At 56.6% G+C, this 13245-nt stretch overlaps 4 protein-coding genes across 4 annotated transcripts in view; 3 read left to right on the top strand and 1 right to left on the bottom strand.

The window, feature by feature from the left end:
• Positions 1-91: 91 nt before the first annotated feature.
• Positions 92-3813, top strand: GUITHDRAFT_115996 (hypothetical protein; the record flags this gene model as incomplete). The annotated part of the gene is made up of 2 exons (XM_005824780.1): positions 92-113; positions 215-3813. The coding sequence occupies 2 exons, from the start codon at positions 92-94 to the stop codon at positions 3811-3813; spliced, it is 3621 nt and encodes a 1206-aa protein (XP_005824837.1).
• A 2463-nt stretch (positions 3814-6276) lies between these two features.
• On the top strand, positions 6277-8004 carry GUITHDRAFT_48649 (hypothetical protein; the record flags this gene model as incomplete). Its single annotated transcript, XM_005824779.1, has 3 exons — positions 6277-6810; positions 6949-7359; positions 7606-8004. Coding segments are annotated over 3 exons (1344 nt in total), but the record flags the coding sequence as incomplete, so codon positions are not given.
• A 314-nt stretch (positions 8005-8318) lies between these two features.
• Positions 8319-9876, bottom strand: GUITHDRAFT_154855 (hypothetical protein). Its single transcript, XM_005824778.1, has 6 exons — positions 9701-9876; positions 9483-9647; positions 9043-9165; positions 8858-8998; positions 8561-8712; positions 8319-8512 (listed from the first exon to the last, which is right to left on the bottom strand). Exons 1-6 carry the CDS (start codon positions 9857-9859, stop codon positions 8398-8400), a joined length of 855 nt encoding a protein of 284 aa, XP_005824835.1. The 5' UTR covers positions 9860-9876; the 3' UTR covers positions 8319-8397.
• Positions 9877-10695: 819 nt separating this feature from the next.
• The window catches only part of GUITHDRAFT_144681 (hypothetical protein), a gene marked incomplete at both ends in the record, with an annotated part of 2949 nt that continues 399 nt past the window's right edge, over positions 10696-13245 (top strand). The window contains 4 exons of the mRNA XM_005824777.1: positions 10696-11198; positions 11260-12545; positions 12704-12924; positions 13076-13195. Coding sequence (XP_005824834.1) covers positions 10696-11198; positions 11260-12545; positions 12704-12924; positions 13076-13195 — 2130 coding nt within the window. The remainder of the gene's footprint in view (positions 11199-11259; positions 12546-12703; positions 12925-13075; positions 13196-13245) is intronic.

Here is a 13245-nt window from a genome sequence, read left to right as displayed (position 1 = left end):
CAGTTCCCTTGCACTACCTTCCCTTGTTCGCAGGACAACTGCCCAACTTACCTTTCCACGGTTGGCACCCAGGCAGGAGCTGTTCTGACCGATGAGGCGTTTACAGCGATCGGGTGGAACGCCAACACTGACAGCCCTGTACTTCTCAATGCTGGCTTCGGCTTCTCTCCGAACACCCCCAACCCTCTCAAGCTCTTCTTTCCCTCGGACGCAGGGGCATCCTACCCCTGTGCGGAGATCCTTGTTTACTTCACGGAGGGCTCCAACTCCGAGACGTTGAGTCCTGGCCCTCTCTACTGGCCAGGCGATCTTTCGTACAGCAAGGGTGCTCTTCGCAACTCTGCGGAGCAGGTGACCAAGATTGACTATCTTCTGCGCTCGGGGTTTAGCGACGGAGTGTACGGTGTTTCAACGGCGAGTGTAGCAGTGACCACCTTCCAAGGGGTGTCGGCTCGCAGAGCAGCAGCGACCACCAAGATCTTGACAGTAGGATCCACAGCAGGGTTTAACGCCAACGACTACATCAAGATCAAGAGCGAGATTTTGCTCATTGACTCTGTGCTCACGTCTACGACGCTGTCGGTGTACAGAGGGCAGTTCAACACCACCACGGGGACTTACGGAGTCGGAACCATCGTTCGGACTTTCAATCCAGGATCGGTTCTGCTACAAGACGTCTCCTCCACTGCGACCACCTTGACGTTGACCAAAGCAACTCAGTTCAGCCAGGGCACATATGTCCTGATCAACAACGAGATCATGTTCATCTCATCAGTGCCATCGACGGGAACCAGCTTGACCGTTCTCCGCGGACAGGGCGGAACTCTCCCTGCTTCGCACAAGACAGGCGCGGTGGTGGGCAAGACAGCGTTGACATTGCAGCTTCCTCTCGCATTGAGGGCCGGTGTGACTACAACGCAGACAAGCATCAACATCACAGACACCAGCTCGTTGTTTGCGGGTGCCTACATCACGCTGGGTAACGAGATCATGAAGGTGACTGAGATCTCTGGAGATCTGGTGTATGTCACCAGAGGGGAGCTAGAGACAACACCGGCGGAGCACGCGGCTGGAACATTGTTTTCCACTACCAAGCCCTCCGCACTTGGTACGACCATCACTCGGCGGGGCATGGTGCTCGTATCTAAGGTCGCTTCTGCAAGCGATCCGCTGATCCAGGTGAAGGACCCCGTGCTGGGGTCATCTTCCAGCGGATTTCAGGCTGGAGACTATGTCCAGATGCTGGGAGAGGTCATGCTCGTGCAATCTGTTGTCTCTTCGACCAGCGGATACCTGATGCAGAACCTGACGGTTGTTCGTGGACAGCAGTCAACCACGGCCGAGGCAACCGCAGATGCTGGGACGCCTGTCACGTACGTCTTCAACCCCAAGACTCTCACAAAAACCATCGCTGCAAATACCGCCATCACATCGAGTGATTTGTCTGACATGAATGGGATCGCTGCAGGCGACTACCTTTTGATGACATCTGGGACTCAGAACGAGGTGATCAAGTATCTGGGAGGCTCCAGCTTCGCTCGAGGACAGGCCAACACAACCGAGGGAGAGTTTCCCCAGACTGGAACTGTCATCCAGAAGGTCGACAAAATGCCAACCTTGGTCAAATTCATCAACGACACTGTATCCACAGCCGTCAATCAAACGACAGAGTTGACGGATATTACTTTAAAGCAATTCGAGGGGATCAGTGCGGGAGCGACGGTGGTCATCGACGCACAGGTGTTCAATGTTACGTCCATCGACGCGGCAAATAGCAAATTGAATCTTGTGTCCATGTATCCGCAGACCCAATCGGTGAGTACAACCAACCGGCTGGTAATCCCTGCCGGAACCAAGGTCTATGTTGTTCAGGATGCCAGACTCTTGAGCCAAGACATGGCAGCACACGACACAGTTGTCAACTTGTACGGGGACGTGAGTTCTACTTACAGCGCTGGGGACTTTGTTCGTGTGGATACGTATCAGGGCACCTCCGAGATCCTCCAGGTCACGGGTGTATCCGGGTCATCTCTAACAGTGGTTCGAGGAAACCCCACTCTCACTCACACCAAGAACGAGTCTGTGTTGTACATGTACAACAAGGTTGGGGTGTTTGATGTTTCTACCTTTGTTGCTGGTGACTACATCAAGGTGGGACAAGAGCTGGATCAGGTGCAGGCGGTGGGTACTCATGAGTTGACAATCAACCGCATCAGTCCTTACAACACGTGGTCCTTCCATGAGGGATCTGACTTGGTAACCCTGCAGCAGAAGACCAGCTTCCAGAAGACCACCCTTGCAGTTGCTGTGAACAGCTCCTTGACGAGCGTTATCTTGACGGACGCATCCGGGTTCAAGCTGAACGACTACATTCAAGTGTCGAACGAGCAGCTGCAGGTTGTCAACATTAACGGAAACAACCTGCAGGTGTCAAGGGCTCAGCTCGGTACCACAGCGTCTGCACACAGCGCTGGGGCGACTGTCAAGTGGGTATCGTCCCCGACAGTATCCTCGACGATCCAGGCAACAAGCTTTGCAAGGAGGTCTATGCACTTGAGGTATGTTGCCCAGTCAAGCAGCATTACTCTCCCTGCCGGGATCACGCGCAACGTTTGGGCGGAGCTGGACCAGGAGATCTTTTTCGTCCCAGGCGCCGGAGATGTGGCGGCAGCCAACCGAGGCAGACGTGGCACTACAGCCGCGGCGCACACGAAGAACGTGCCTTACAACTTCCCGAACAACTTGTTCTCGCTGCAGTTCAACGTGAAGTCAGCGTATCCCGGTGCCACTGGCTTCTCAGCTGTCCCAGTGTACGGGATGAGCGCGGGTGGTGTGTACACCGTGTCTGGATTCTCAGTGCGCAACATGGGGAGTGGGGTCACGACTGACCCGACGCTGCAGCTGACCCTCAACCGTTACGTCGAGAACGGCGATGGCAGCAACCTGCCTGGTGTGACAGGCACTTCCTACTCCTACCAGACTTTCACCAACCAGGTCTTCTTGAGCGTGGACATGACCAACAAGTTCACCCAGAGGCTGATCAGGCCCTCGCTCCTCTACCCAGAGATCTACAAGCCCTCGCAGTTCCCGGCAGACCCTCTCTACTTCCAGGACCTCATGGACGGTTTTGACACGGCGTCAGGCAGCAGCCTCTTGTCTTCCACCTCCAGCGCCATCAACGCAAGCTCTGCCAACGTGTACGAGCCCGGGTCGCCAGTGTGGGTGCTGGACTCCTTCGGTCAGATGCTCGGCGATCAGCCGGTCCAGCAGCAGGTGTACACGCTCAGCAGCCCTTACGCCTACTCGATCTCGAACAAGCCCTCCGTGCTGGACTCGACCTGGACAGCACCGTCGTTGATGATTGTGTCGACGAGCTCGGCGACATCGGCAAGCCTGTTTCTGAACGACACGCTCATTGGCAAGTTCGCCAACGGACAGACTCGGGCTGGTCTCTCATCGAGCACGAGGATGTTTGTGTGGAAGACTGATCCTCGCAAGCTCGCTGTCTCGATTGCTTCTTCCTCCCCGAGCGGAGGTGCCACCACCACCACCACCACGACACCAGGGTCAAGCACCAACGTCGGCGCCATCGTCGGCGGAGTGATCGGAGGAGTAGTCGGTGCTGCCCTGCTCGGGTTCCTGGCCTACAAGTTCCTGGCCCCGGCTGCCGTGGCTAAGCCTCCCGTGGAGGAGATGGTACCCGTCTACCTCCCACAAACCTACCCCGTCCTCCCCGTCGACTACGCCTCCGCTGCTCCCATGCCCGTGCAGACGCCCGTGTACGGTCAGCAGCCGATGGCGTATGGAATGTAAGTTAGCTAGATAGATGTACGTCTGCCCCATGATCCGACTAAGCCCATCCCAATGCGCTCTGTCTCCCACCCTTTACAAGCCTTTTTTTTTCTTCGTGAGTAAAAATAGATATATATGACAACGCTAATGGAGAAACGATCTGACTCAGTGAGCCTTTATTACTCTCTCCTGCAAGAGCCCTCGGATGCTGCCTGCAAATACCTCGTAGTACAGCATGGGGAGTGAGCCAATCGTCTCTGTCGCAGTTCAACCGTTCTCACAAATCCACTGTTTTCCCCATGACACCACCTAAATCTGCTTCGCAATCTCTGAATTGTTTATAAAACCCAGCATTGACCTTCGTCTTGTCCGTCGCCAACACATGATGTTTGACCTGTTTAGATCACGTGTCTTCATGTCTGTACTCTGCAGGTTATGGAGAGTAGATATGACGGTAGAGGCAAGTTATGCAAAGCCTGATCAGAATTGAAGTTTCCCGTATACTTGTTCCCTGGCCCTGACAGTACACGCAACATTCTCCCATCGCCAAGGTTTTTGATTGTTGATGCGAAACTCGCAATCTCCGGAGAGAATCTCATACCTCAACTCGGAAAGAGTGTGACTGAAGTTTCCATTGTTGATGCGCTTGAAGATGTTAGACGTTCTGCCATACTGTTACTGGGAGTTTATCAGGGCTCTGCGACAGCAAGGGTTCTAACGGCTACTGGACCTCTGGAGTACAGCATTGATCATCGTCTTGTCCATCCCAACACATGATTACCTTCTACAAGTTTAAAATTCATTTCACCGTAATCCTGCAAAACCTTGATGCAGATTCTTGACCTGTTGAGATCACGTGCAGAATTGAAGTTTCCCGTATACTTGTTCCCTGGCCCTGACAGTACACGGAACGTACTCCCGTCGCAAGCATTGAGGATTGTTGATGCGAAACTCACAATCTCCGGAGAGAATCTCATACCCCTCGAATACTTCGCTCTGAAGCTTTGATGACACCAATCCATGACGAGGTAAGGCATGATTCTATGTGTGCTTTTGAAAGCTTGGATGTCGAATCTGGCAAAGATTACTAACTCGGAAAGTACATCCGGCAATCCAGCAGCATGCAGATTTGAAACAGCCATTTCGAAATTACATATCGCAGATAGCTCATGCTCTGTATTCTTGTCATGTATTTGACACAGAGAGTCGTGTTCACTCAAAATCCTTCTAATCATGTCACATCGGGTGTGGCTGTCAAGGGTTCTAAAAGTTTCAAGGACTGTCTGAATGAACAGTTCGGATTGCGCCTTGGCATGTTTGTTTGGAAGACTCTCACTTGTGTCAACATGTTCATCGGGCATTCTTGCATTCATGTACAATGATCGTCAGGTCACTGGCATGGAAAGAAGCAACATCTCAGACTACTTGAAAAAGTAATCGTTTATAGCAGTTCGCAATGAATGCAAATCCTCGAAGAGAGCAGTAGACCATTCTTCGAATCGAGAAAGAAGGTTTCGATTCTTCCTGTCAATGACAATACGTGTACGAAGTCGATTCAACAATACACGGACGCTCTGCATAGACAGTGTTGAAAACCTCTGGTCTTTGATAGATCATTTGGACAAGAATGATTTCTTGAAGTAATTCATCAAAGCATGCACTGAGCTCTCAAAACAATCGACCCCAATCTGCCTTTTTGTATGATCACTCAAAAAAGCGAATCATTCTTAGCAGACCACGCGGGGAGAAGAAGCTTTTCAACGCAGAAGAAGGAACACGGGACAAAGAGAATGAGTGCAGGTCCCAACCTCGATCTCGGAAACGTATACATACTCAATCTTTGGATACACGAGGAGGATTCACAGGACAAATGCCTAGATTTCAGGGACTACGAACTTTGTTTGGTTGTAGGTCTACGGAAGAAGACATAGAGGGGACAATATGTCAAAAGTTAAGACGTGTCCAAAGCTAACAAGTATAGAGAACGACTTTGTATGTGTCTCTGAATAAAAAATGTTTGTTTTGCATTGTACAGATTTTCTTTCTTGAGTTATTCATCCTTGAAACAGTTTGTCGCGGGATCGCCATTGCGATTCCCAACAATTCTACCAACCCACCCATATTCAAGTGCATGGAAAAGTACCCGTCCTATTACCGGTAAAAGAGGAGTTCAACCTCTTCTTTCGCTGCCTTTTTCGTTTCCTAGCATATTATTGAGGCGGGTTAGTAGGCTTTATACGCTCGTGCACTTTTAGTCACCTGGACTTTTACTCTGCGTGCTTTCTGCGTGCGGCTGAGCGGGGATGTGGGACAAGCTTGACTGCTATGGTGGCACATAGAAGTTGGGCGAGGTGCCGGGCGATTGCGATGGTGATGTTGATGGCGATGGCGATGGCGGTGAGAGGAGAGGGAGAGGACGAAGAAGAGACGCCATGGCAGCAGGAGGGATGGGACCTGCGCGCGTGGGACGGGCATGTGCAGTGGGACGATGACGTGGCAGTGCTCAACGGGAGGAACTTCGAGACGGTGGCCGGTAGGGCGCCGCACATGCTGGTGGAGTTCTATGCTCCATGGTGCGGGCACTGCCAGAAGTTCGAGCCCATCTACCAGAAGGTCGCCTCCCACATGCGCATGGAGAAGATCAACGTGATGCTGGCCAAGGTGAACGCGATCGAGGAGCCGACACTCTCGCAGTCGATGGGGGTGATGGGATTTCCCTCGCTCTACTGGTACGCGTATGGGAGGATGCGGAGCTACGAGGGCGGCAAGCGCAACAGCTCGATGGTGGAGTGGATCTCCTTCCATGCTCGTCGAGACGCGGTCCACGTGGTGCATAGCAACCGGGAGGCAGAGGACCTGCTCGAGGCCATGGGAGCGGAGGAGGCAGTCATCGGCCGCTTCCTCCACCACCACTCGGTGGAGGCGATGGCGTTCATGATAGCGGCGGAGGAGGACGACACCTCCTACCCGAACAGCAGCATGCCCTACGTCATGGTCCTTGAAGCCCGCGGGCTCGGTGTCGCTCGTTTGGGTTCAGAGGCAGGGGAGGAGAGGCAGGAGGGAGAGTTGCAGGGCCCTGCCATGGGCCCGAGCCTCGTCCTCCGTCGGAGCCAGGCAGCAGGAGGAGGAAGCGTCGTGCTCGGGCGGTGGTTCCAGCCCCCCAAGTGGCATCAGCTGCCCCCCGAGCGGCGGTACGCGCTGTTTGACGCGGACCGGATCAAGTCCTTCGTGGCGACTTACCGGATGCCTCGGGTGGTGGAGCTGACGGGGAAGGTGTGGAGGAGGGTGCTGCAGTCGCCAGTCAGGAACCAGACCCTCCTCTTCTCCGACCCCTTCTCCCCCGGCCACGAGCAGCGCATGGCGGCGTTCGCAGCTGTGGCGGAGGAATGGTTCGGGAAAGTTCTCTTCCTGCAGATCAGCAGCAACTTCACCAGCGTCCTCAAGTACTTCGGGCTCACGGCGAGCGACTTCCCTGCCGTCGTGGTGGCGGTGGCGGGGCACGAGGAGACGGACAAGGGAGAAATGTACCGCCTGGATCAGAGCCGCCCTCAGTTCAACCTTACCACAGTCGCCATGGCTGCCTCCTCCTCCTCCTCCTCCTCCTCCTCCTCCTCCTCCTCCTCCTCCTCCTCCTCCTCCTCCTCCTCCTCCTCCTCCTCCTCCTCCTCCTCCTCCTCCTCCTCCTCCTCCTCTTCACAGACCTGCGGCAAGAGTGAGACTTGTCGGAACGAGGCGGCAGCCGTGCCAGCCATGGCCCGCGTCATCCGCTCCTTCGTCCTCTCAGCCTTCACGGGGGAGCAGCCCGAGTTCGAGCTGCCCAAGGGCAACTTGGAGGAGGATGTGATCTATCCCGACGATCCCGTGAGGAAGCTGACGGGGGAGGAGCTCGAGCAGGTGGTCATGGACCCGGACAAGGACGTGCTTGTCAAGTTCTTCGCCCCTTGGTGCGGCCACTGTCAGGCCATGCGGACGGCCTACATGGAAGTGAGCGATGCGTTCGAGGAGCACCCGGACCTCGTCATCGCCGAGTTTGACGCCACCGCCCACAAGCTGCCGGCGGGGCTGAGCATCGAGGGCTACCCGACGCTCAGGATGTGGCCGGCCGAGCGAGGGAACAGCACGAGGAACAAGCTGAGCCCCCTCGACTACCAGGGGCCGAGGACGACGGCCGACATCTCCGCCTTCGTTCGCCGCCACTCGGTCCGCCTCAAGGTGGCAGCGGAGATGGAGGAGCGAGTGAAGGGCCTGGAGGAGGAGATGCTGCGAGCGGCGGGAGCTGAGAGGTACGAGGAGGCCGCGCGGCTGCGCGACGAGATTCAGGCGATTCGCACGGAGCTGGCGAGCAAGGCGCTGACGACGGTGGAGGGGCAGAAGAAGGAGAAGAACCGGAAGCCGATCTTCGGGAAGCGCATCCTCATGGAGGCGTTGCGACAGAGCCAGCAGAAGAAGAGCATCAGTGGCAGCTGAGAAGGGAGAGGGAGGGAGGGAGGGAGGGAGCGGGGAGGAGGATCAGTGGCTCGAGCGAGTGGCTCGCACGTAACTTTATGCGAACATCTTAATACTTGCGTGACTTGAGACAAACTGAACGAGTTACTGACGGAGTTCTTACCCTCTACCCGAGACCATCGCCCACGAGTAGCAGGTGGAGAGAGCGGCGATGATGGCGATGGCGGTGAGGGTGAGGAGGATGGGAGTGAGCGCAAAGACGATGTCCGAGCACCTGCCAGCCCCATCAGGTCGAGCAAGGAGGAGGAGGGAGAGACGCAACCAGTCGTCCTCCTCGTGCAGCAGGACGTTGTTCACGACCGCCACTGCGACGATCCGAACGTCGCTCAGAGTCAGGGGGATCGACTCGCGATGGATGGTGACATGCCAGGCATGCTCCGTGGCCCCGTTGGGCCAGTGAAGAGGACGAATGGCCTGCAGGAACGTCATCAACATCTTTATCATCATCATGATTTCCATCATCATCATCATCATCATCATCTTCTTCTTCTTCTACTCCCTTACACAATACCCTCCTCCCCATCGTCCTCCTCGTCAATCCAGTCAAGGGTTCACTCACGCTTGCGACCGCCTCCCCCTCAAGGTCAACGATGGTGAAGTTGTGCTGTCCGACGCGGACGAGGGACCGTTCGGCCTTGGCGTGCGGGAGCTGATCCTGCCTGCAGTAGCCCATGACGTTACCGTTGAGGTCTTGGACGACCTGAGGCTCGTCAGAGGACACGAGGAGAGGAGGGAGACGAGTACGAAGTCGGAGTGGATCTTGTAGTCGTGCACGATGACCTCCCGATGCTCCTCGTACAGGGTGAAGATCTGATCGTCATGGCAGTCCATGATCTTCACGCTCGCGGGGTTGAGCAGCCCGGAGAACTGGGAGACGAAGAGCATGAGAAGCGTTTTGGTGTGGTGGTGGTGGCAGCGGTGGTGGCAGCGGTGGTGGTGGTGGTGGTGGTGGTGATGATGATGATGATGATGATGATGAGGAGGAGGAGTATAACAATTGTCCGATCAACTGGATAACACGACCATGATGATGATGATAACAATAAGGATGATTGTATGTTCGATCAGTTGAAGAAAACAACCATGATAATGATGAATGAGGAAAAGAACAACAAGATGAAGATGATGAAGACGGAGACAAAGACGAAGCAGAAGAAGAAGAAGAGGAGTGTGTAGGTTGGCACCTCATCAGTGTAGAGGACTTCGGTCTCAGGCATCTGACACTTGGACGAGAACACGCTCGGGTCCACGTGGTCTCTGCAACCGGACGCGTGCTCCTGCGGCACCTTCCACACGAACGAGTTGGTCCATGCCGGGCAGCCGCGCTTCACAATGCCCAGCACCCTCCCCTGCAAGGAGGAGAAGTCAGCCACACTGGGGGCAAGAGGAGGAGGTGCGGGACCTCAAGGGAGCGGATCTCGACCGTCTTCCTCCAGTAGTGCTCGGTGAAACCGACGACTAGGAACTCAGTCTCGTTGAGCCCGTAGTTAGGACAGGGCTGCCCTCTAGGGTTCACCCCTTGCTCCTCCTGCCCGATAGGGGACAGCATCTGTCCCTTCATCTGCCCCCTCCCCTCTCCTGCCACCAGCAAGCAGTCACAAGGACTTGGCTTGCATGCTCTTGACTCACCTTCGGCCAAACCTTGAGGGAGCTTAGAGTATCCTTCTCCCTCCCTCCTCCTCTCATGATTGGATACGCTCCCTACAACCCTCCTCCGCTTGTCCTGCTGTCCCCAGACCATATGCAGCGCTGGTCCTCTCGGAGAGTTTTGGTGGTCTCCCACCATGTGACTGACTTCGGAGTCGCGTCGAGGGGCACGAGAGCATCGCGATGGTACGATGAGAGCGGAAAGAATAACAACCAGAATCGACCTGATGCCCACCAACTTCATCCTTCACTGAAGTTCTCTCGTCCTTCCCTCCCCCTCTTCGTCTCTCAGCTTCACGTGTCTCCTCCTCCTCCTTCTTCTCTTCCTCTTCCTCTTCCTCTTCTTCTCCTTCCCCTCTACCTGCCTTTCAAGCCACCATGGCTGACTCTTCGCCGTTTCAGCCACTTAATGATTTTCGCCGGATTTACTTTGTTCGTTTTCCTGCCTTTTCATCTCCCTCATATCCAAGGTTAACTAATTTGGACCTGACTCCTTTTACCACCCTCACCCCACTTCACGTACCCCAAAGCTTCGACTACCCCCATGTTCCTAAAAGACCCTGATTCTCACCCATCAAAATACTCCATAAAGTACCCCTTCTTTTGATTTCTGTCCCATTGTTGTGCTGATCACCCTACCTAGTCATTGTGGTATTACAACCCCCACCCCATCAGTTGCACTCTCCATCACTCGCCACAATGCAGGCTCGTATGACTGCAGTCGTGCTGCTTGTCATGGCGGAGGGGACGATGCCTGCGATCCTTTCCTCCTCTTCTTTCTCCTCCTCTCCTCCTCTCCTCTCTCCTCTCTTCTCCTCTCCTCCCTCCTCCTCTTCTTTCTCTTCCTCTACTCTCTCCTCCTCTCCTTCCCCCGGCCTTGCTTTCGTCTCCACCCTCCCCACGTCTTCGTCGTGGTTCCTCCGCCCATTTTCCTCTTCCTCACGCCGCCAACCTCATCCTCCTGCTCTTGCTCCTCCTCTCCTCCTCTCCCCCTTGGACCTGGACGAGAGCTTCAACCTCGCAAGGGTGTCGATGCGGGCAGGGCCGCAGAAGGGTGAGGTCAGGAACCCGTGGGGCAGGGCAGGGAAGCCGGAGACGAGGATGCAGCGCCAGCGAGAGGCTGCAGAGGCTGCAGCACTGAGAGCCAAGGCATGGCGACAAGCGATGAGCAGGAGGGACATGGAGGACATGGAGGCGGAGGACGAGGTGTCCAGCAGGAGCCTGGCCTACAGCATCCACGAGTTCCACGAGAGGTAGAGGAGGAGGAGGAGGAGGAGGAGGAGGAGCAGGAGCAGGAGAACTGACAAGCTGCAGGTCCGCAGAGCTTCTGCGGGAGTTCGGCGGGAGGCTGAACTCGCTGACGTTCGGGTACAAGTGGCAGCAGTACTACGGGGAGAGCCTACACTCCCTAGTGCGGTTCCAGCAGCTGTCAGTCGGGGCCATGCTCAGGCAGTCCAACCGTTTCTGGGTGATGGACATGCTGCAGGAGAGCGAGGCAGCGGCGAACATGCAGATCTACGTGCTGGTGGAGCAACAGCAGAAGCCCAGCAAGGGGCAGCCTCTCGGGGACCAGCTCGCCATGATGACGGACTCGGATGCGATCAGGGAGTGGAAGAGCAGGAGAGCGCATCCGCTGCGGGTGGGGAGCGGGAGGAGCAGCCACCTGTTCGTGTCGGACGTGAACGCGGAGACGTCGGAGGTGGTGAGAGGAGCCATGGACGAGCTGAAGCATCGGATAGGCAGCGCCGGAGGCGCCTCGCCAGCTGAGCAGAGTGAGAGGTGGGAGGAGGAAGGAGATGAGGAGGGAGGGTCTTGCCTGCAGCTCCCCCCGGGCCTCAGGAGTTGCAACAAGCTGAGCCTCCTGCTCGACGAGCTCGACGTCTTGTCCAGGTCCCTGCCCTCCCGTCTCACTCCTACCCACACCCGCTGCTCCAACAACTGCTCCTGCGCTGTGGCGGCGGCAGATGCCATGAGACTCCTGCACAAGCTGGAGGGGCAGGCGAAGGGGAGGCAGAGGAAGAAGCTGGACGACCTGGTGGGGATGTACGCGGATGTCATCCAGGCCGGCATGAGCCAGCTGAGCCTCAACAGGATGGCGCTGGTGCTGCAGGCGCTGGAGGGACGAGCGGGATGGGACACCCTCGTGCTCCTCAGCGCCAACCGAGTCATGCAGATGGGCAGCGAGCTGGGGCCTCAGGCGCGGGAGCTGACGGCGGAGGATGTGCTGACGCTCGTGCGTGCGTACGGGCGAACGGGGCAGAGCGATGCGCTGCTGTACAAGCAGGTGAGCTCGGCGTGCCAGCTGATCGGGAAGGAGAAGTTCACGCTTGAGGGGATGGGCGCGATCCTTGACGGGTTTCACGCGGTCGGGCTGCGGGAGCCTCAGCTGCTGCGGTTCTTCTCGTCCATCATCCAGCAGATGCCCCTCAACTTCTCGTCAGCCGACGGCGTCGCAAGGATGATGCGGGTGCTCGCAGCTAGCGGCATGCAGGACGAGATCGCTTTCCGCAGACTGTGCGCGACTGTTCTCCAGCTCCCTACCTCCTCCTTCTCCGCCTCCTCCGTGGGCTGCGTCTTGCAAGCTCTGAGCACAGCCAACGGTAAGCAGCCTCCTCCCTTCGTTCTTCCCTCCCCTCCCCTCCTCTTCCCTCCTCTCCCCTCCTCTCTTCTCCTCTCCTCTCCTCTCCTCTCCTCTCCTCTCCTCTCCTCTCCTCTCCTCTCCTCTCCTCTCCTCTCCTCTCTCTCATGACTGCTGCAGTCTTCGAATCCGCCCTCCTCCGCCGGCTCTCGGACATCGCGCAGACTATCGAGCTGAGATCGCTGAAGCCTCAGCACGTGGTGCAGATCGTGGGGGCCATGACGCGGGCAAACCGCAAGGACATGAAGCTGCTGGAGAGGATGGGGATGGCGGTGCTGGAGATGAACGCCTCCTCGCTGCAGGGTCAGCACATCGGCGTGATCGCCATGGCCATGGCCGAGGTGAGGAGGAGGAAAGAGAAGAGGAGGGAGGGGGCGGGGGGTCAGGGAGAGGCAGAAGGGGGGGAAAGGAGATGGGGAAGGGAGGCGGTTGGCAGGAGGAGGAGGAGAAGGAGGAGAAGGAGGGAAGACTTCGATGTGACCAGGGAGGCAGGCGGGATATGCGGACATGAAGGTTCTTGATCATCTGTCCCAAGCTAGCCTCCAGCTCGAGCCCTGGAACTTTGACGGGGCCTCCATCGCCATGATCGTGACAGCCTACAGCAAGCTCAAGGTGCTCCCTCCTCCTTTCTCCTCCTCCTCCTCTCACTCCACTCACTCCTC

The sequence above is a fragment of the Guillardia theta genome (assembly GCF_000315625.1).
Source record: "Guillardia theta CCMP2712 unplaced genomic scaffold GUITHscaffold_90, whole genome shotgun sequence".
NCBI classification, from domain to species: Eukaryota; class Cryptophyceae; order Pyrenomonadales; family Geminigeraceae; genus Guillardia; species Guillardia theta.
This window is presented reverse-complemented; position numbering and strand designations above follow the sequence as displayed.